Here is a 24247-nt window from a genome sequence, read left to right as displayed (position 1 = left end):
TCACTGGAACATATACATTACCATGTATAAAACAGATAGCCCTCTGTCTATTTAGGGGGTTTGCTCTATGACGAAGGGAAGCCAGAGCCAGTGTCCTGTGACAGCCTAGAGGAGTGGGATGGGGAGGGAGGTGGGAGTGGAGTTCAAAACGGATGGGCCATATGCGTACCTCTGGCCAATTCACGTTGATGTATGGCAGAAACCACCACTGTATTGTAAAGTTATTAACTTCTAATTAAAAATTAAAATAAGTAAATTAGGACTTTGGAATTAGGTCAAGGTTGAATTCTCAGCCCTAACACTTGCTCGATGTACAATCTTGGGCAAAATTAGTTACATTGATCCAGTTTCCTCATCTAAAGAATGGAGATGTTGCTAATACCCACTTCATACATTATTTAAGTTGGTGCAAATGCAGTTTGGGACTGTGAATTTTATTTTATTTTATTTTTTTTTTTAATTTTTTTATTAGTTGGAGGCTAATTACTTCACAACATTTCAGTGGGTCTTGTCATACATTGATATGAATCAGCCATAGATTTACACTTATTCCCCATCCCGATCCCCCCTCCCATCTCCCTCTCCACCCGATTCCTCTGGGTCTTCCCAGTGCACCAGGCCGGAGCACTTGTCTCATGCATCCCACCTAGGCTGGTGATCTGTTTCACCATAGATAGTATACATGCTGTTCTTTTGAAACATCCCACCCTCACCTTCTCCCACAGAGTTCAAAAGTCTGTTCTGTATTTCTGTGTCTCTTTTTCTGTTTTGCATATAGGGTTATCGTTACCATCTTTCTAAATTCCATATATATGTGTTAGTATGCTGTAATGTTCTTTATCTTTCTGGCTTACTTCACTCTGTATAAGGGGCTCCAGTTTCATCCATCTCATTAGGACTGGTTCAAATGAATTCTTTTTGACGGCTGAGTAAAATTCCATGGTGTATATGTACCACAGCTTCCTTATCCATTCATCTGCTGATGGGCATCTAGGTTGCTTCCATGTCCTGGCTATTATAAACAGTGCTGCGATGAACATTGGGGTGCATGTGTCTCTTTCAGATCTGGTTTCCTCAGTGTGTATGCCCAGAAGTGGGATTGCTGGGTCATATGGCAGTTTTATTTCCAGTTTTTTAAGGAATCTCCACACTGTTTTCCATAGTGGCTGTACTAGTTTGCATTCCCACCAACAGTGTAAGAGGGTTCCCTTTTCTCCACAGCCTCTCCAGCATTTATTGCTTGTAGACTTTTGGATAGCAGCCATCCTGACTGGTGTGTAATGGTACCTCATTGTGGTTTTGATTTGCATTTCTCTAATAATGAGTGATGTTGAGCACCTTTTCATGTGTTTGTTAGCCATCTGTATGTCTTCTTTGGAGAAATGTCTGTTTAGTTCTCTGGCCCATTTTTTGATTGGGTCATTTATTTTTCTGGAATTGAGCTGCAGGAGTTGCTTGTATATTTTTTATAGGAATGCAAGGGATTTCTGTGTGTTAATTTTATATCCTGCAACTTTACTATATTCATTGATTAGTTCTAGTAATTTTCTGGTAGAGTCTTTAGGGTTTTCTATATAGAGGATCATGTCATCTGCAAACAGTGAGAGTTTCACTTCTTCTTTTCCTATCTGGATTCCTTTTACTTCTTTTTCTGCTCTGATTGCTGTGGCCAAAACTTCCAACACTATGTTGAACAGTAGTGGTGAGAGTGGGCACCCTTGTCTTGTTCCTGATTTCAGGGGAAATGCTTTCAATTTTTCACCATTGAGGGTGATGCTTGCTGTGGGTTTGTCATATATAGCTTTTATTATGTTGAGGTATGTTCCTTCTATTCCTGCTTTTTGGAGAGTTTTAATCATAAATGAGTGTTGAATTTTGTCAAAGGCTTTCTCTGCATCTATTGAGATAATCATGTGGTTTTTATCTTTCAATTTGTTAATGTGGTGTATTACATTGATTGATTTGCGGATATTGAAGAATCCTTGCATTCCTGGGATAAAGCCCACTTGGTCGTGGTGTATGATTTTTTTAATATGTTGTTGGATTCTGTTTGCTAGAGTTTTGTTAAGGATTTTTGCATCTATGTTCATCAGTGATATTGGCCTGTAGTTTTCTTTTTTTGTGGCATCTTTGTCAGGTTTTGGAATTAGGGTGATGGTGGCCTCATAGAATGAGTTTGGAAGTTTACCTTCTTCTGCAATTTTCTGGAAGAGTTTGAGTAAGGTAGGTGTTAGCTCTTCTCTAAATTTTTGGTAGAATTCAGCTGTGAAGCCATCTGGTCCTGGGCTTTTGTTTGCTGGAAGATTTTTTATTACAGTTTCGATTTCCTTGCCTGTGATGGGTCTGTTAAGATCTTCTATTTCTTCCTGGTTCAGTTTTGGAAAGTTATACTTTTCTAAGAATTTGTCCATTTCATCCAAGTTGTCCATTTTATTGGCATAGAGCTGCTGGTAGTAGTCTCTTATGATCCTTTGTATTTCAGTGTTGTCTGTTGTGATCTCTCCATTTTCATTTCTAATTTTGTTAATTTGGTTCTTCTCTCTTTGTTTCTTAATGAGTCTTGCTAATGGTTTGTCAATTTTGTTTATTTTTTCAAAAAACCAGCTTTTAGCTTTGTTGATTTTTCCTATGGTCTCTTTAGTTTCTATTGCATTTATTTCTGCCTTAATTTTTAAGATTTCTTTCCTTCTGCTAACCCTGGGGTTCTTCATTTCTTCCTTCTCTAATTGCTTTAGGTGTAGAGTTAGGTTATTTATTTGGCTTTTTTCTTGTTTCTTGATGTAAGCCTGTAATGCTATGAACCTTCCCCTTAGCACTGCTTTTACAGTGTCCCATAGGTTTTGGGTTGTTGTGTTTTCATTTTCATTCATTTCTATACATATTTTGATTTCTTTTTTTATTTCTTCTATGATTTGTTGGTTATTCAGAAGCGTGTTATTTAGCCTCCAGGTGTTTGAATTTTTAACAATTTTTTTCCTGTAATTGAGATCTAATCTTACTGCACTGTGGTCAGAAAAGATGACTGGAATGATTTCAATTTTTTTGAATTTTCCAAGACTAGATTTATGGCCCAGGATGTGATCTATTCTGGAGAAGGTTCCGTGTGCACTTGAGAAAAAGGTGAAGTTGCTTGTTTTGGGGTGAAATGTCCTATAGATATCAATTAGGTCTAGCTGGTCCATTGTGTCATTTAAAGTTTGTGTTTCCTTGTTAATTTTCTGTTTAGTTGATCTATCCATAGTTGTGAGTGGGGTATTAAAGTCTCCCACTATTATTGTGTTACTATTAATTTCCTCTTTCATACTCGTTAGTGTTTGCCGTACATATTGCGGTGCTCCTATGTTGGGTGCATATATATTTATAATTGTTATATCTTCTTCTTGGATTGATCCTTTGATCATTATGTAGTGTCCTTCTTTGTCTCTTTTCACAGCTTTTATTTGAAAGTCTATTTTATCTGATATGAGTATTGCGACTCCTGCTTTCTTTTGGTCTCCATTTGCATGAAATATTTTTTTCCAGCCCTTCACTTTTAGTCTGTATGTGTCTCTTGTTTTGAGGTGGGTCTCTTGTAGACAGCATATATGGGGGTCTTGTGTTTGTATCCATTCAGCCAATCTTTGTCTTTTGGTTGGGGCATTCAACCCATTTACATTTAAGGTAATTATTGATAGGTGTGGTCCCGTTGCCATTTACTTTGTTGTTTTGGGTTCACGTTTATACAACCTTTCTGCATTTCCTGTCTAGAGAAGATCCTTTAGCATTTGTTGAAGAGCTGGTTTGGTGGTGCTGAATTCTCTCAGCTTTTGCTTATCTGTAAAGCTTTTGAGTTCTCCTTCATATCTGAATGAGATCCTTGCTGGATACAGTAATCTAGGTTGTAAGTTATTCTCTTTCATTACTTTCAGGACGTCCTGCCATTCCCTTCTGGCCTGGAGGGTTTCTATTGATAGGTCAGCTGTTATCCTTATGGGAATCCCTTTGTGTGTTATTTGTTATTTTTCCCTTGCTGCTTTTAATATTTGTTCTTTGTGTTTGATCTTTGTTAGTTTGATTAATATGTGTCTTGGGGTGTTTCGCCTTGGGTTTATCCTGTTTGGGACTCTCTGGGTTTCTTGGACTTGAGTGGCTATTTCCTTCCCCATTTTAGGGAAGTTTTCAGCTATTATCTCCTCGAGTATTTTCTCATGGCCTTTCTTTTTGTCTTCTTCTTCTGGAACTCCTATGATTCGAATGTTGGGGCGTTTCACAGTGTCCCAGAGGTCCCTGAGGTTTGGACTGTGAATTTTAAATCATTATAACTAGGCTCAAACACATCTTTATTAATCAAAATAGGAACCATTAGAATCAACACATTTTTGCCAGTGAGAAATAAGTTTGTTGATTCCTGTAGCATAAAAATCTATGCTTTGATATTCGATGAACTCTTAGGAAGTATTTTCTGCCTCCTGCTGGTTGTGGAAGCATTTTTCCTGCAAAAGCTTGTCAAGATGCTTGAAGAAGAGGTAGTCAGTTTTCAAGAAATCAGGTGAATATGGCAGATGAGGCAAAACTTCGTAGCCCAGTTCACTCAACTTTTGAAGCATTGCTTGTGCAGTGTGCGGTCAGGTGGTGTTGTGGGGAAGAATTGGGCCCTGTCTCTTGAGCAGTTCCAGCTGCAGATGTTGCAGTTTTCGGTGCATCTCATCTATTTGCTGAGCATTCGTCTCAGATTTCACCGGGATTCAGAAAGCTGCAGTGGATCAGACAGGCAGCAGACCACCAGACAGTGACCATGACCTTTTTTGCTGCAAGTCTGGCTTTGGGAAGTGCTTTGGAGCTTCTTCTCGGTCCAGCTACTGAGCTGGTCGTAACCAGTTGTCGTTTCAAATCCACTTTTGGTCACACGTCACAATCCAATTGAGAAATGGTTCATTGTTGTTGCATAGAATGAGAGAAGACGACACTTCAAAATGACAGTTTTTTTTAATTTTCAATCAGTTCATGAGGCACCCACTTAGCGAGTTTTTTCACCTTTCCAGTTTGCTTCAAATAAGTTCTTCAGCAACTCCTCATTTAGTTGTAAGAGGATCAACTTCGATGATTACTCTCAGTTGGTCACTGTCAGCTTCTGATGGCTGGCCAGTAAGCTCCTCATCTGCAAGGCTCTTGTCTCCTTTGCAAAAACAAATAGCACTGCACTATTTGTTAGCTGTTTCTGGGCCAAATACACTGTTGATGTTGTGAGTTGTCTCTGCTGCTTTATGACCTATTTTGAAGTCAAATAAGAAAACTGCTCAAATTTGCTTTTTGTCTAACATCATTTCCATAGTCTAAAATAAATATAAAATACACAGAAAGTAGTGTCATTTGCCAAAAACATAAAGCAAAAATTTCACATTAAAATGATGTATACCATAACCACATTTATTTAACAATGTATTCCAACATCAAACAGCAGAGTTCAACAGTGCAAAACCGCAATTACTTTTGCCCCAACCTAATAGTTACTTGAGATCACATACTCCTGTATTGCCCGATTGTAAGTACAGGAGCTGGGGCTTTGCTTCAGCTTTTGGGGCAAAAAAACTATGTAAAGGTCTCTGTGTATCTCACGGAGGCACAGAGCTCCCTAGTAAAATCTTAGCCCTTCCCGAAGCACCTCCAGTTAGCAAGGCTAAGGGAGAGAAATGCATAGGAAGAGACTAGTCAGACAAAGTGCAAGTTTTTTCTCCAGCTGTCTCACCTCTTCAGGGAGAACCACAGAGGATACCTACCAACTTCCCAGCTCATGACACCTGCCTTTTGCATAAGAAATACATTGTATAAGTCTTCATCTAATGACACTTCATGAATTTTGATGAGAAAGTGTGTTTCCTCACCCCAAGTGCCCTATAGAGAATAGTTAAAATTACTCTAATTTTAAAGACAAGACAGCTGATATAAAAATGTTAGTATTAAGCCAAGGCCACAAATAATAATTAGTCTACTGATTAAAATTAATTTCTATACTCAAACTACTCTTGAAAGTATCATAGTTTTTTAGGGGAAACTGTATTGTAAAGCAAACCTGAATTTTTCTCTGGATTTTTTGGCATTTATTGTTAGAATTAGGATTCATATATGAAATGTGATCTATAGAAAGGCTGTATGAGAAGTTTGCAGCTCACTTTTGTCCCTTTTTTGTACAGGTTTCTCTGCTTATACAATTTCTGATTGAAAACTGCTGTCGGATATTTGGAGAAGAAATCACTTCCCTCTTGGGAGAGGTTTCAGTGAGATGTGATACGAGAGAGAATGCCTCAGGTATTGTGAATAACTGGATTGGGTTTTGTGGGAAACAGACAACACGTCTGTGAAGATCAGCTGGGACAGTGATTATCCTGGAGCCCACAGCAGCTCGGGTGAAGGGGGCCTCTCACCTCGGTCAGTGGGTCTAAGACTTCTGCTCCTTCCTTAGAAGGTCAGGGTATCTTAACGCTGTGGTAGGGTTAAGAAGTGTATAAGACAAGGTCCCAGACTGTTAGTGGCAGCATTATATAGTATGATGTTTTTAACCTTTTTTAAAATAAACTTTACAAGGAGCCCCAATATGTATAACACAACTGCTCTGGTTGAAACTGGAGTAGAAGGCCCAAAGGCAATAGAGACAGCCCTGTTTTTTCTCCTCACCTTCCTCTTAGAGGTCCCTGAGGCTTCTTAGAATTCTCGTGCACTGCTAAATACATTAAAAACAAGTAACATCATGGGTCAGGCTGGTCTGTGTGGGGAGTAAAGACACTCAATATTCCAAATTATGAATTCTTGTAACACCAGTTACTGGTTATGTTATCTTTGACCAATTCTTCTATGCCACTGAACATCAATATCTTCATCTACAAATATGGATAACCATCATATCTAACAGTTTTGGTTGTAGTAAAGATAATGTATAGCAAAGAACTTTGTCGAAGAGAAATTGATAAGGCTAGTAAATGGTTTCTCTGAGATTAGAGTTAATTATGTATATACACCAGCAGTGTATTTAAAAGACAGAGTCTTATTCAGAACTGGGGTATATCTGGCATTAATTTCTTTATATTTTTAACTGTTTCTTGATATTATGACCATCTCCTCATTGCGTTGAGGAAATCTTATTTAAAGAAAGCCTATTTCTTCAGGAACTGAGGTAAATCTTGTATACCTCAACAGTTTAATTCTGCACTTACATCTGGGGAGATTATGAAAGATTCTTTCGTTCCTTAGAGTGAAAATTTGAACAATCTACATTTAAAAACAGAATTACACCAAACATCATCATAGTTGGGGTTTTTTATTATTTTTAAGGCAGCATGCACTTGTGTTAAGTAAAAATGTTAATCCTGGTTTGCTTTTTCGACAGATCTCTCTTGCTTCCAGCTGAATGACTCCTCCTATGACAGCTTGGAAAATGAGCTGAATGAGGATGTTGACGCCCCATGTAGTGACTTGGTAAAGAAACTTGGTCAGGGTAGCAGAAGCATGGACTCCGTGTTAACCCTCAGTGACTATGACCTCGACCAGCCTGAGATGGAAGGCCTTTTAACCCTGAGTGACTTTGACTTAGACCGTTCTAAAGATGAAGATATTCAAATGGGACAGCCCCTCGAATCCAAGCCAGTGGACACTGCAGTGTACACCAAGGCCCCACGCGCCCAGGCCCCCTCTGGCGTGAGCACACCCAGCCGCCTGTCCACAGCTGCCGCAGATGCCCCCAAGGGCCTGAGGCGACACCGCCGCTGCTCAGAGCCCAGCATCGACTATCTCGATTCAAAGCTTTCCTATCTCAGGGAGTTTTATCAGAAAAAGCTACGCAAGTCCAGCTGTGATGCCATTCTCTCAAAAAAAGATGAGAGCCATCTGAATCAGAATCAACCCCTTCAGGAAGGGGGTAAGACATGTTTTAAAAAGAGTTTGATCACAGGCACTGATAGCAAGAAAAATGCCCCTAGTAAAAATGTTAAGAAGAAAAGCTTGTCTGATAATGAGGGAAGTCATGTAAAACATTTTCCTAAATCCAAGCCAGTAGCCATTTCCGTGGCGTCTTACAGTCACATGTCCTCCTGTGATCATCCCAGGAACCAGCCCTTTGACACGGATACATCCGAATACTCCCCACCACACACTGCAGACGCCCTCAAGAGTTCAAGGAGGCAACGGCGCTGCTCGGAGCCCAGCATTGATGATGGGCACTGCAGACTGACCTATCTCAGGGGGATTTACCCAAAGCAGCAGCAGAAAGCCGGCTATGAAGCCAGTCTCTTGCATGGAGAGGAAGATTATCTCAAGCGACACAAGTCTTTACAAATGGAGGGGCAGAAGCTTATTAATCAGAGTTTGGTCATGGGGATTGAGGTGGGCAAGAGTAGTGCCGCAAACCAAAGCGCTGAGAAGGCTTTACCCCCACGCTTAAACCTCTGCTCAAGGACTAGCTACTCCAGCCTGTCCTCCCCAGGCACTTCCCCGTCTGGCTCCTCACTGAGTTCCCAAGACAGTGCTTTTTCTCAGATTTCCGAGCACTCTGTGTTTACACCCACTGAAACGTCCTCTCCGATAGACTGTACTTTTCAAAGAAAACAGGCAGAGCTTTCTTCTGACTTTAGCAGCTCTGGCCTCATTTCTGGAATTCCTGGTCCCTCATCAGGGCAGGCCAGCAGCCGCCTGGCTTATACAAAAAAGGACAGCGTAGAGTGGCATTCACACATGCATTCTGTAACTCTTCACCCCAGCACATGGTTGAAGAGTGGTGTGGCCAGTTTGAAAAACTGGTCTCTCAAAAAGAAGGCAAGGGCACCCAGACCAGAGGAAAATAAAGCGGGTTCTCTGAAAGGGCCCACGGATCCTCCTGCACATGCTTCTGGCCTTCCGGAAGCCGTCACACTGCAAGAGAGGCAGAAAGATGTGCCCCAAAGGGCAGCTGAAGAACTGGGAGCTGTACAGACGGCCCGCTGGTACAGTTCCTACCCCAGCCAGGACTCAGAGAAACACTGTAGCTCTCCGTTCAGCCTCATGGAAGACAGACTTGGGCTTCGTATGAAGTCGCCTGAGGAAGGAGAGGATGGCGGGCAGTGCTCTCCTGGAACGCTGCCACAGAGAAGGTCCTCCCCCGGCTCTTTGACTGTGGATGATGCATCCAGCCCAGACTCAGGGCCGCCCGTGGTGTGTGATGCTGAGGACAGGCATTTGGCCAAAGACATTTAACCACCATAAGAACCTGATGTCTACAAAGACAGAAACAGGCTGATAATGATACAACAATTACTATGACCCCTTTGTATAAAATACCTGGGTTGGGTAGCATAAAGATAATCATTGCTAATACTTAGGACAACAAAAGAATGCTCTTTCTTGAGACTATTTGGCCAAAAGTTTAGACTAAAAAATTCTGTGACCTCAGTGTTTGGGAGGCTTTTCTATATTAAAACATGGATGGATCATGTCATGCATTTTAAGAGCCATGAGCAGACGGCTAGAGAAAGCATCTTCTGTAGAGGAAACTTGCTGTGTATGATGAGATTAGTTCCTGAGTAAGCCAGGAGATCAGAAGCGGAGAACAGGAAGTGTGGAGAGAGAGGGAAGGCTACAGAGAAACCACTCACATTCTGTGGAATGTTTTTAATGAGTAGGCCAAAATAATGCCACTAGTCAAAACTAAAGAGGTAACACATCTGATAATAAAGAAAATTATGTGAAACTTTTCCCCAAATCCAAACCAGTGGCCATTTCCATGACATTTTATATTCAGTCACATACCCTCACAGCATCATTTCAGGTATCTGCCCATTGGTGGCAACCAGAGAGGAAAAAACTGAAGTGATTTGAAAGCCATGAGTACCATGATATTGTAGGTGGTTTTGTTTTTTGGTGTTTCCTTTGTATTGGTTGAGTTTTTCCACCAGTGTTTCGTGCTCCACAGAGGCTCCACTGCACACTGCTGTGAGGAGAAAGAAGGAGATGACTGCTTGCTTCCGTGTCCTTCCAAGGTGCCTGAGCTCGGAACGTTCTCCTGTCATAAGACGGCCTTCCCCCGTATTCACTGTCTTAGTGTGGAGGGAAAGGCTGCCAGAGCGGTCCTGTCTCTTACCCAGTTGCTGCTGCAAACATGTGATCAAACCATGGCTCCTCTTTGCTGAAGTGTTTTTCTGTTCCTTACCTCTTAGTCAGCCAGAAAACATTCCTGATAAGTCATCCCTTTACTGATGGTCATTTGCCAGTTGAGAGAACAGTTTTGAGGTTGGCGGGTTATGAAGAGTCACAGAATGGAGGAGCTCTCGGGCCTTCTTTTCGACAGTCTTTGGCTTCGGATTATCTTACCTCCAGAAGTTTTTGCATATTTTTTGTTCCGATAGTTCACAGTGTATACCCCCGTTGATTTATTTCATATTGACGGACATTTCCCCTCTCTCTTGCCTTAAAGATTACACCAGTACATCTCCTGGGTTATTTCCTGGGATTATTAGGCCTGGCCAGCCAGTGTGATGTGATAGAATCAGAAATGGATGTGCTTCTTCCTTCATTTTTAAATACTTATAAGAAGTTGCCTAGAGCCCATTGAGTTCGATATCAGATGGACCTTCCCCCCACAATACTTGCTTCTATCAAATTATTTTCCTCAGCCACCCAGAAGCTTTCATGTCAAATATTTTCTCAATGTTGTCCTAAAGGTTGCATTTTTCACTTGTATAAAAAAATAATGTTTTCTGTAAGAGAGAAGTCCTTTCAGTATTAGCTACAGGTGCTACCTACCTCTAGGGGACATGGCCCTATTTGTCCTAAGCATTGTAATTAACTTTTAGAACTCTCTCAAAAGAGCTCCTTTATGACACTGGCCATCTCAGTCACAGATGTGAAGTAGATTTTACCTTTTAACTAACCACTCCTATATTTAGACTCCTAAGTGTCCATATACATCTTTTGTGGTATGATATATAAAGGCAACAGGGATTCCCCTCACCCTTAGAGCATACTACTGCAGAACCGCAAGATGTGAATGAAGATGTGAAAGCCACTCTTACGGCTTGGAGTGTCTTTCCAGAAGAAATTGCTTCTCTGCTTAACAAAATAATAGTTGTATCCTTTTTTTCTTTCATATTGGTGGTTAGGAAACCATCTACTCAGTTTGAAGCATAGAAGATGCTGAGGTTCTTCCGTAACCATTCCTGTCCTCTGTGTTCCCTTAGATACTTCTGTAACATTTAATGTGAATAATTAATATTGCTGTAAAGTATTATATTGTATGATTTGAAGACAGACTACATGTCATTTTATTATACTTCATCAATCTATAATATATTAGACCAATGCTTTATCTAAAATGCTTTGAGTTTGTATAATATATCTTGACAAATTTTACTACCATATGTTATGTAATAAATGTGTATTTTTGTACTTGCAGAAACTGCTGCTAACTTTTAAAGTTGTTTGGTTTTAAAGGCACTGATTATGGATATGTATGAAGTCCATGCTGTCTGTTAAATAAAACATCATCCTTCAGAGTTAACAGTCCCACCAGGGCAATATTGCCATTTGTAGAATTGTTTTAGCTAATGAGCCCAATTTCTGCTTAACATTGGAAATTTCGTAAAATGTAATTAATGTTGATTGGAACTTTGAGCTTTTAGTCATAGGTCGTGTGGTCAGTCTCTCTAGAAAAGGAGGGCTTTATTTCTTTTATATTTTTCTGATCTTACTGTTTACCAAACAGTTATGTTTTAAACATAAAGTCTTCATTTTTCTTAGATATTACATGTATACTGTGCTCCTAGAATCAGATACATATTGTCTGTGTTCTCATAGCAAAGAACCATCAACTCAGTTCAATTGTTGTATGAGATCTTCTTGTCTAAATTTGTGCCCTTCTGACCAGAGTATCTAATTGATTCCAGGCATTTCCAAACATCCCAGGATGTCTAGATCCAGACACTACAAGACATCAGTACTTATAAAGTCATATAAAGTCAATAAATATTCTCATTTCTCTCATTTCCCATGAGTATCTTCGCCTCCTCAAAGTTCATGGAACTTTAACCTTGAAAAAGGTTAAAAATATACACATGACCTTAGTCCAGAAAAAAAAATGATTCATTCTGAGCAGTAAAGACCTAAAAAGAAATGCAAAGATGATTTTTGCTTCTAAAGAAGAAGTGTAATCTACTAAAAACATTGAGTTCAATAACTTATCTTAGTTTTGTGGTTTTTCAGCTTTTCATGGAATGGCATTGAATTGAAAGGATCTAATGTATCCTTGAACCAGTGGCATATTTTGTCTGTTGAAACTAAAAATATTATGTATCTTAAGCCAAATTATGGTAGTGTTTAATCTTTTTTACCTGGTCATGTTTTAATGACTTGAGAGAAGTATCTGCAAGCTGTTTATTTCAATACAAAGAAAAAAAATTAACAATAAAGCTAGGTAAAATGTTAACTTCTTTAATATCTGTTCTGGTTACAAGGATGTCTCATAAGGTAAGTTTCCTGCTGAAAGGAAGAGTACTCTTGAACTGTGTGCTTCCTACCCTAAATGTGAGTCTACTCTGTTCCTAAGCCACCTGTAAATATAAATCCTTCATTTGTATTGTTTGTTTGTTTTTAAAAGGGGGGGAGTGGAATTTCATAAACTTCAGTTCTACATAGTATTGGGTGTGTGATAGAATTGGCAAAAGGCTCTGGGGTGTAATTTGGAAAATTTTGTTTCCAAGTCCCAAAGAAATATGCACAGGGTGGTAGTAGATGCATACTGTTTCTTAATTTGTACGGGTTGCTTTCTCATTGTGCATTGTCAGAGTACACATGCATTTGTAGATCGAAGTGTTTTTCTACCTATTTAATTTGTTAAGGCAAAGTAAATGTGTTTTCTGGAGTTTGACTTTATGTGACAATAGAAGATGCAGATTTGGGAGACATTAAGATTTAAAAGCTAGGTATTTTTCTCTAGGTTTAATTTTTAGATTACAGTAACTTAAAGTTAAATTTAGACCTTCTTATAGCCTCTTGATCTGCCATGAGGAATGAATAAACTAGCTAAAAACCTGTACTTGTGGCATAGGCCCATTACTCTGAGCAAGTAAAATGGATGCTTAAAGAAATACCCAGTCTCTGCCAGATCACAGGAACTAATTGTTACTGTCTAAAATTTTCAGAAGAAAGAAGCATTTTATGTCTTTGCCCAAGAATGAGATAACTGAGAAGCAGAGAATCATCAAAATACATGAACACAGAGAAACACTGCTTGAAGGTACAGTGAATGATTAGAGAGGAGGAAAGCTAATTCAAGGTACTAAATCACAAAGAACTCAAGAAAAGGGGAAAGAAAAGGGAGAGTTTGTCTAGGGAGACAGAGATGTTACAAATGATGTAAATGCTAGTCAGGCCATCTAAGTTTTATTGTAGGTACTGTTTTAGACCCTAGGATAAAGTTGAAAAAATGTTGATTGTGTCCTCAGGGACTTCAAACAACTAAGGGAAAATTGGGTTGTGTAGAAGAAGGGGAGCAGTAACATTGGACACTCACTGTTGCCTGTATGCACTGCCAACCAGTGCATTATTGGTTTTATTTCATTTAGTGCTCACCGCAGCCCTTTGTGGTAGGTACATTCAGCTAGAACCTCATTCTGACCCCAGGCTCTTTTCTTCATCTTTCACCTTAAAATAATGATGATGATAATACCTCTTCCATAATAAAGCAGACACAAAGTTAGGTACTTGAAGACCTTCCAAACTTTGCTAAGTTATGTCTCAGCTAGATATCTCTAAGAAAATCATTCAGTATCAGAAATAATTCATAAACCTATGATAAATGTGAAAATAATTGGGCCAAAAGTTGGTCCAAACAGTGTAGACCTGTCTCCCTGCTTCTTCTAAGTACATCTATAGATCCTGGAAACAACACAGAGACCAATCAAAGATGGGTGGATTGGTTCAGAATGCTAGGACTGGAGGAAAAACACAGTAATGGGACATTTTACATCCCCTTAGCCAACAGAAGAAGAACCAGGTCTGGTCTTTTCCAACCTAGCAACAGAAGGCAGCAGAGATCTGTGCATTGCTTCCCAGAAATGGATGGAGTCCTTCTGACACCAGTGGGTAAACCAAGCACCACCAGCAAGAGGGATGGTTGAGCTGCACTAAGTGGCCAGGCCTGAGACTTCCCACCCCCACTGAAGATACTAGAGTCACAACAAGCAGTTCAGCCTTGGAAGTATCTTTGTTCCAGCAGACCTGACTCCCCCATCCATCCAAAGACACTATGATCAGATAGCATGGACAGGAGGTATTCTACCCCAGAAAGCACTCAGCCTGAGGAGTCTCAGGGCCAAAGAACAAACAGGCTTCTCTGACTGAGAACGGGTCAAAAGAGTACCAGAAAGACTCTGAAAAACTCAGTGAACCTACAGTTTCCAGTAGGCCAAGGGCCTATGTGTTAAAGCTAAACAACGTGACTGCTGTGAAAATAAATAGGGCCCAGAGTCTCCTAACACAACAGATAAAAGTGTCCAGGATACAACTGGAAATCACCTGTCATACCAAGAACCAGGAAAATCACAAATTCCATGAGAAAAAGCTGATGCCAACATGAAAATTTAAAAGCAAGCTAGCATCTTACAAATGTGTCTGTGGACAATAAATACAAAATATCTTGAAACAAATAGAAAATCCTACCAAAGAAATAGAAGTACAAAACAGCCAAATGTAAACATAAAAAATACAATAACAGATTTAAAAATTCACAGTGTAAACCTAGTAACAGAAGATGACAGGATAGAATCAGTTAACAGGACAGAATTACACAATCTGAACAACAAAGAAAATAAAGTTAATGGGGGACAAAAAATAATCAGAGGCTTAGAGATCTGTGGAACAGTAACAAAAGATCCAACATTTGTATCATCAGAGTTTCAGAAGCAGGGTAGGGCTGAGGCAGTATTCAGAGAAATGATACCTAAAACTCCACAAATTTGATAAAATATACAAACCTACACATTCAGGGAACTAAGTGACCCCAAACTGGATAAATGCAAAGAAAGACATATCACAATTAAATGTTTTGAAGACTGACTATGGAAAGTGTTGAAAGTAGTAAACAACACTTACCTTTAGGGGAACACCAGTTTAAATGACAGGAATTATCATCTGAAACCATAGAGGCCAGAAGAAAGTGGCACATATTGAAAGTGCTGAAAGAAACTGTCAACCCAGAATCCCATATCAAGTGAAACTGTCCTTTGTGAATGAAGGAGAAATAAGGACCTTCTCAGATACAGGAAAATTTAAAGAATTTGTCACTAGCAGATATATCAAAGACTAGCCAAAAGAATTTTATAAAACAGTAAATGGTAGAAGAAGGAAATTTGGAGCATCAGGAAGGTAGGACAATAGAAAGCAGAAGTAATAGTATATAATGATTGACTGTCTTCATGAGTTTTAAGTTATATGTGATGCTTGAAACTAAAATTATAACACTGTGTGATACTCAAGTAAATGATATTTTAAAGTGGGGGGAATAAAAGAGACCTAATAGAAATGGCAGAAAGCAAAGAAGAACTAAAGAGCCTCTTGATGAAAGTGAAAGAGGAGAGTGAAAAAGTTGACTTAAAACTCAACATTCAGAAAACTAAGATCATGGCATCTGGTCCCATCACTTCATGGCAAATAGATGGGGAAACAATGGAAACAGTGACAGAGTTTATTTTGGGGGGCTCCAAAATCACTGCAGGTGGAGCAAGCATCTTCTGCAGGAAAATCACAGTTATGACCAACCTACACAGCATATGAAAAAGCAGAGACATTAGTTTGCCAACAAAGGTCCCTCTAGTCAAAGCTGTGGTTTTTCCAGTAGTCCTGTATGGATGTGAGAGTTAGGCTATAAAGAAAGCTGAGTGCCGAAGTATTGATGCTTTTGAACTGTGGTGTTGGAGAAGACTCTTGAGAGTCCCTTGGACTACAAGGAGATCCAACCAGTCCATCCTAAAGGAAATCTGTCCTGAATATTCATTGGAAGGACTGATGCTGAAACTGAAACTCCAATACTTTGGCCACCTGATGCAAAGAACTAACTCATTTGAAAAGACCCTGATGCTGGGAAAGATTGAGGGCAGGGGGAGAAGAGGATGACAGAGGATGAGATGGTTGGATGGCATCACTGACTCAATGGACATGAGTTTGAGTAAACTCCGGGAGTTGGTGATGGACAGGGAGGGCTGGCGTGCTGCAGTCCATGGGATCGCAAAGAGTCGGACATGACTGGGTGACAGAACTGAACTGAACTGAATATAAATGAGTTTTCCATACTTCCCTCAAAGGGGTAAGACGTTGATACCAGTAGAATGTAATATGCTATTAATATATTTACACGCTAAGTCCCTTCAGTCATGTCTGACTCTTTGCAACCCTGTGGACTATAGCCCACCAGGCTCCTTTGTCCATGGGATTCTCCAGGCAACAGCACCTGGAGAGGGTTGCCATTTCCTCTTCAGTGGGATCTTTCCGACCCAGGATTGAACCCATGTTGCTTATGTCACCTGAGCTGGCAGGCAGGTTCTTTACCATGTGTTGTAATTAGCCAACTATAGAAACTGTATCTTTGGAGAATATTTCTTTACAAAATACTGTAAGTAAAGCTGGATGGAATCCTTAAAAAAAAAAAAAAAAAAAAAAGACAAATGTTTAACACAGGAAGTCAAAGTAGACAGAGGAAAAATAAGTAAAGGAAAAAACAGAAAACAAATAAAATGGCATGCTTAAGCTCCAACATGTATTACCTTAAATATAAGTGATCTGCATATATCAATCAAAAGACAAAGATTGACATTGTGGACTAAAAACACAAAGCAAAAACTACCTAACTACATCCTATCTATAAGAAACTCACTTCAGATTGGTTCAAGATGGCTGAGTAGAAGGATGTGCTCTAATCTCCTCCTGCGAGAGCACTGAAATTGCAACTAGCTGTTGAACAACCATCAACAGGAAGATGCTGGAACCCACCAGAAAAGGATATCCATGTCCAAAGATAAAGGAGAAGCCACATGAGATGGTAGAAGGGGCACAGTCACGATAAAATCAAGTCTCATACTTGCCAAGTAAGGGACCCACAAAGTGGATAACATAATACCAAAGTAGTTCTCTCACTATTGTAAATGTTACGAGCCCCTTCTCAGCCTTGGGATCCAGAAAAGGGATTAGGAATCCCCAAGGAAGTTGACTTTGAAGGCCAGTGGGATTTGACTGCAGGACTTCTACAGGACTGGCGGAAACAGTGACTCCACTCTTGGAGGGCACACACACAGTCTTGTGCACACTAGGTCCCAGAGGAAAGGACAGTGACCACAGAGGAGACTGAACCAGACCTACCTACTAGTGTTGGACGGTCTTCTGCAAAGGCGTGGGTGAGTGGTGGCTCGCCTTGGGGACCGGAGTGTTGACAGTAGCAGTTCTGGGACCTGCCCAACGGCATGAACCCTCCTGGAGGACACCATTAGCCCTACCTTAGAGACTGTAGATTCCAGGGCTAGGTCACATCAGGCCAAAAAACTGACAGAAAAGGAGTATAGTCCCAGTCATCTGCAGGCAATTGGATTAAAGTTTTACTGAGCATGGCCCTGCCCACCAGGGCAAGACCCAGTTTTTCCCATGACCAGTCCCTCCCATCAGGAAGCTTGCACAAGCCTCTTAGATAGCCTCATCCACCAGAGGACAAACAGAGGAAGCTAGAAGAACTACAATCCCAGCCTCCAGAATGAAAATCACAGTCATTAAAACTTGAACAAATTGAAAAGGCTGAGGATTATGCCCCAGATGAAGGAAAAAGACAAAACCTCAGAAAAACAACTAAAGGAAGTGGAGATAGGCAACCTTCCAGAAAAAGAATTAAAAACAATGATAACGAGGATGATCCAGAATCTCGGAAAAAATTGAGACGATGCAAGAATGTTTAACAAAGACCTAGAGGAACTAAAGAACAAATAGAGATAAACAGTATGCTAGAAGCAATCAGTAACAGAATAATTGAGGCTGAATAATGGATAAGTGACCTGGAAGACAGGATGGTGGAAATCACAGCTGCAAAATAGAACATAGGAAAAAAGAATGAAAAGAATTGAAGATAGCCTAAGAGACTTCTGGGACAACATTAAATGCACCAACATTCACAATACAGGGGTCCCAGAAGGAGAAGAGAGAATGAACCTGAGAAAATGTTTGAAGAGAAAATGGTTGAAAATTTCCATAACATGGGAAAGGAAATAATCAGCCAAATCCAGGAAGAACAGAGAGCTTCAGGCAGGATTAACCCAAGGAGGAAGACACATAGTAATCAAACTGACAAAAATTAAAGACAAAGATAAACTATTAAAAGCAACAAGGGAAAAATGACATAATATATCAGTTCACTTCTCAACAGAAACTCTACAAGCCAGAAGGGAGTGATACAACATATTTAAAGTGATTAAAGGGAACAAACTGCAACCAAGAATACTCTTCCCAGCAAGGTTCTCATTCATATTTGATGGAAAAATCAAGTTTTACAGATAAGCAAAAGTTAAGAAAGTCCAGCACCACCAAACCACTCTAACAACAAATGCTAAAGGAACTTCTCTAGGCAAGAAACACAAGAGAAGGAATAGACTTACAAAAATAATAAACCCAAACAATTCAGAAAACAATAATAGGATTTTATATATATATATATATATATATATATATATATATATTAATAATTGCCTTAAATGTAAATCAATTAAATGCACCAACCAAAAGACTTAGACTGGCTGGGTAGATACAAAAATGACCCATATATGTGCTACAAAAGACCCACCTCAGACCTAGGGACACTTACAGACTGAAAATAAGGGAATGGGAGAAGGTATTCCATGAAAATTGAAATTCAAAAGAAAACTGGAGTAGCAATACTCCTATCAGACAAAATAGACTTTAAAACAAAGACTGTTTGAGAAACAGGACAAAGGACACTGCATAATATTCAGGAATCAATCCAAGAGGAACATATAATAATTATAAATAGACATAAATCACAGCAGGATCCTCTATGAACCACTTCCCAGAATATTGAAAATAAAAGCAAAAATAAACAAATGGGACCTAATTAAACTTAAAAGCTTCTGCACAACAAAGGAAACTATAAGAAAGGTGAAAAGACAGCCTTCAGAGGGGAGAAAATAATAGCAAATGAAGAAACAGACAAAGGATTAATCTCAAAAATATACAAGAAACTCCTGCAGCTCAATGCCAGAAAAACAGATGACCTAATCAAAAAATGGGCCAAAGATCTAAACAGACATTTCTCCAAAGAAGACATACAGATGGCTAACAAACACATGAAAAGATGCTCAACATCACTCATTTTCAGAGAAATGCAAATCAAAACCTCAATGAGGTACCATTACACGCCAGTCAGGATGGCTGCTATCCAAAAGTCTACAAGCAATAAATGCTGGAGAGGGTGTGGAGAAAAGGGAACCCTCTTACACTGTTGGTGGGAATGCAAACTAGTACAGCCACTATGGAGAACAGTGTGGAGATTCCTTAAAAAACTGGAAATAGAACTGCCATATGACCCAGCAATCCCACTTCTGGGCATACACACTGAGGAAACCAGATCTGAAAGAGACACGTGCACCCCAATGTTCATTGCAGCACTATTTATAATAGCCAGGACATGGAAGCAACCTAGATGCCCATCAGCAGACGAATGGATAAGGAAGCTGTGGTACATATACACCATGGAATATTACTCAGCCATTCAAAAGAATTCATTTGAATCAGTTCTAATGAGGTGGATGAAACTGGAGCCCATTATACAGAGTGAAGTAAGCCAGAAAGATAAAGACCAATACAGTATGCTAATGCATATATATGGAATTTAGAAAGATGTTAACAATAACCCTATATGCAAAACAGAAAAAGAGACACAGATGTACAGAACAGACTTTTGGACTCTGTGGGAGAAGGCGAGGGTGGGATGTTCTGAGAGAATAGCATTGAAACAAGTATACTATCTATGGTGAAACAGATCACCAGCCCAGGTTGGATGCATGAGACAAGCGCTAAGGGCTGGTGCACTGGGAAGACCCAGAGGGTTGGGATGGGGAGGGAGACGGGAGGGGAGATCAGGATGGGGAACACATGTAAATCCATGGCTGATTCATGTCAATATATGGCAAAAACCACTACAATAGTGTAAAGTAATTAGCCTCCAACTAATAAAAATAAATGACAAAAAAAAGAAAGTAAAAAAATAATAATAATTATAAATATATATATATGCATACAACATAGGAGCACTTCAATATGAAAGATACTAACAGCCATAAAGTAAGAAATACACAGTAATACAATAATAGTGGAGGGACTATATTTATAATTTGATCTGACCACTTTCATCAGTGGTCAGATCATTCAGAAAGAAAATAAGGAAACACAGGCCTTCAATGACACATTAGACGAGATGGACTTAATTGATATTATAGAATATTCCATCCAAAAGCAGCAGATGTCACATTCTCCTCAAGAGCATAGGGAAGATTCTTCAGACTTGACCACATGCTAAGCCATTAGGCAAGCCTCAGTAAACTAAAAAAAAGTTGAAATCATATCAAGCGTCTTTCTGATCACAATGCTATGAGATTAGAAATAAAGTACAAGGGATAAAAAACTTAAAACCACAAATACATGACAGTTGAACAATATGCTACTAAGTAACCAATGGGTCACTGCAGAAATCAGAAAGGAAATCAGAAAATACCTAGAGACAAATAAAAATGAAAGTACAATGTTAGAAAACCTATGGCATGTGTCACACAACACTCATATCCAACTCTTTGTGACACCACGGATCATAGCCCACCAGGCTGTTAATGACATTGTACAGGAGACAGGGATCAAGACCATCCCCATGGAAAAGAAATGCAAAAAGGCAAAATGGTTGTCTGAGGTGGACTTACAAATAGCTGTGAAAAGAGGAGAAGTGAAAAGCAAAGGAGAAAAGGAAAGATATTCCCATTTGAATGCAGAGTTCCAAAGAATAGCAAAGAGAGACAAGAAAGCCTTCCTCAGTGATCAATGCAAAGAAATAGAGGAAAACAACAGAATGGGAAAGACTAGAGATCTCTTTAAGAAAATTAGAGATACCAAGGGAACATTCCATGCAAAATGGGTTCTATAAAGAATAGAAATGCTATGGACTTAACAGAAGCAGAAGATATTAAGAGGTGGCAAGAATACACAGAAGAACTGTACAAAAAAGATCTTCATGACCCAGATAATCACGATGGTATGATCACTCACCTAGAGCCAGACATCCTGGAATGTGAAGTCAAGTGGGCCTTAGAAAGCATCACTACGAACAAAGCTAGTGGAGGTGATGGAATTCCAGTTGAGCTATTTCAAATCCTGAAAGATGATGCTGTGAAGGTGCTGCAGTCAATATGCCAGCAAATTTGGAAAACTCAGCAGTGGCCACAGGACTGGAAAAGGTCAATCTTCATTCCAATCCCAAAGAAAGGCAATACCAAAGAATGCCCCAACTACCGAAACAATTGCACTCATCTCACACGCTAGTATAAGTAATGCTCAAAATTCTCCAAGCCAGGCTTCAGCAATACATGAACCGTGAAATTCCAGATGTTCAAGCTGGTTTTAGAAAAGGCAGAGGAACCAGAGATCAAATTGCCAACATCCGCTGGATCATCGAAAAAGCAGAGAGTTCCAGAAAAACACCTATTTCTTGCTTTATTGACTATGCCAAAGCCTTTGACTGTGTGGATCGCAATAAACTGTGGAAAATTCTGAAAGAGATGGGAATACCAGACCACCTGACCTGCCTCTTGAGAAACCTGTATGCAGGTCAGGAAGCAACAGTTAGAACTGGACATGGAGAAGACTTTTGAGAGTCCCTTGGACTGCAAGGAGATCCAACCAGTCCATCCTAAACGAAATCTGTCCTGAATATTCATTGGAAGGACTGATGGAGAGTACATCATGAGAAACGCTGGTCTGGAAGAAGCACAAGCTGGAATCAAGACTGCCGGGAGAAATATCAATAACCTCAGATATGCAGATGACACCACCCTTATGGCAGAGAGTGAAGAGGAACTAAAAAGCCTCTTGATGAAAGTGAAAGAGGAGAGTGAAAAAGTTGGCTTAAAGCTCAACATTCAGGAAACTAAGATCACGGCATCCAGTCCCATCACTTCGTAGCAAATAGACAGACTTTATTTTTGGGGGGCTCCAAAATCACTGCAGATGGTGATTGCAGCCATGAAATTAAAAGGCACTTACTCCTTGGAAGGAAAGTTATGACCAACCTAGATAGCATATTAAAAAGCAGAGACATTACATTGCCAACAAAGGTCCATCTAGTCAAGGCTATGGATTTTCCAGTGGTCATGTATGGATGTGAGAGTTGTACTGTAAAGAAAGCTGAGCACTGAAGAATTGATGCTTTTGAACTGTAGTATTGGAGAAGACTCCTGAGAGTCCCTTGGACTGCAAGGAGATCCAACCAGTCTACCCTGAAAGAGATCAGTCCTGGGTGTTAATTGGAAGGACTGATGCTGAAGCTGAAACTCCAGTACTTCGGCCACCTCATGTGGAGGGCTGACTCATTGGAAAAGACCCTGATGCTGGGAGGGATTGGGGGCAGGAGGAGGAGGGGACGACAGAGGATGAGATGGCTGGATGGCATCACCAACTCGATGGGCATGAGTTTGAGTCAACTCCGGTGTTGGTGATGGACAGGGAGGCCTGGTGTGCTGTGATTCATAGGATCGCAAAGAGTCAGACACGACTGAGTGATTGAACTGAACTGAACTGAGGCTTCTCTCTCCATGGGATTCTCCAGGCCAGAATACTGGAGTGGATTGCCATTCCCTTCTCCAGAGGATGTTTCCGACCCAGAGATTAAACCTGGGTCTCCTGCATTGCAGGCAGATTCTTTACCATTTGAACTACAGGGAAGTCCATAAAAAGCCTATGGGATGCAGCAAAACCCATTCAAAGAGGTAAGTTTAGAGCAATATAATCTTACCTCAAGAAAAAAAAAGTCAAATAAACAACCTAACCACACACCTAAAACAACTAAAGAAGAACAAACAAAACCTAAAGTTAGTGGAAAGAAAGTAATCATAAAAGTCAGAGCAGAAATAAATGAAATAGAGACAAAAATATATGAAACTGAAAGCTAGGTTATTTGAAAAGATAAACAAAATTGATAACCCTTTAGCCAGACTCAAGAAAAAAAAGAGGACTCAAATCAGTAAAATCAGAAATGAGAAAGGAAAAGTTACAACTGACTCCACATAAATACCAAGAATCGTAAGAGACTAGTATGAGCAGCTATATGCCAATAAAATGGACAACCTGGGAGCAATGGACAAATTCTTAGAATGGTTCAGTCTCCCAAGACTGAACCATAAGGAGTAGAAAATATGAAGACACCAATCAAAAGCACTAAAGCTGAAACTGTGATTAATGTATACCTATGGCTGATTCATGTTGAGGTTTGACAGAAAACAGCAAAATTCTGTAAAGCAATTATCCTTCAATAAAACATTAATTTTAAAAAATACTCCCAACAAACAAAAGTCTAGGAACTGATGCTTCACAGGCAAATTCTATCAAACAGAATGGTTACAGGGCAAACAGCTGCCCCCAAAATCAGAGAGACAGACAGGTGGATACAGAGAATCACAGCTTACCAAAGCAGAAGCCTCTGCTGGAATTGATCCCAAACGGGAAAGTTTAAACTATCGTTGATGGACTGCTGAGAGCTCAGGGCAGCAAAATGAGAGCTAAAAGTTCCAGGGTGCCCAGACTTGGGAGACACCACATTTTTGCCAGTTTTACTTCTAGGAGCCCTACCAGGTTCTCCCAGTGAAGATCAGAAGAGAGCTCCTCAAGCTTTCAGCAAGGAGAGGAGAAAGGTAGCCATTCTCAAATATGCCCAGAGCGTTTTGTTTTGTTTTTAACCAGGCTTGCCAGGTGGCACTAGTGGTAAAGAACCCACCTGCCAATGTAGGAGACAAGAGATGCAGGTTCCATCCGTGGATCAGGAAAATCCCCTGGAGGAGGGCATGGCAGCCCACACCAGTATTCTTTTCTGGAGAATCCCATGGACAGAGGAGCCATGGGCTACAGTCCATACAGTTGCAAAGAGTTGGACATGACTGAAGTGACATAGCAAGTTACACATGCCCTCAAGGAAAACTACTTTACCAAAGCCTAGGAAATAGATGGG

At 40.0% G+C, this 24247-nt stretch overlaps 1 protein-coding gene across 5 annotated transcripts in view; it reads left to right on the top strand.

Annotated features, from left to right (window-relative positions):
* The window catches only part of ARHGAP20 (Rho GTPase activating protein 20), a 196795-nt gene extending 183770 nt beyond the window's left edge, over window positions 1-13025 (top strand). For all 5 annotated transcript variants that reach the window (XM_043898804.1, XM_043898823.1, XM_043898795.1 and 2 more), the window contains 2 exons: window positions 6171-6285; window positions 7361-13025. In XM_043898804.1, coding sequence (XP_043754739.1) covers window positions 6171-6285; window positions 7361-9198 — 1953 coding nt within the window. In that variant the 3' untranslated portion in view covers window positions 9199-13025. The remainder of the gene's footprint in view (window positions 1-6170; window positions 6286-7360) is intronic.
* Window positions 13026-24247: the final 11222 nt, after the last annotated feature.

Source organism: Cervus elaphus, chromosome 1 (assembly GCF_910594005.1).
Source record: "Cervus elaphus chromosome 1, mCerEla1.1, whole genome shotgun sequence".
Classification (NCBI taxonomy): Eukaryota; Metazoa; Chordata; class Mammalia; order Artiodactyla; family Cervidae; genus Cervus; species Cervus elaphus.
This window is presented reverse-complemented; position numbering and strand designations above follow the sequence as displayed.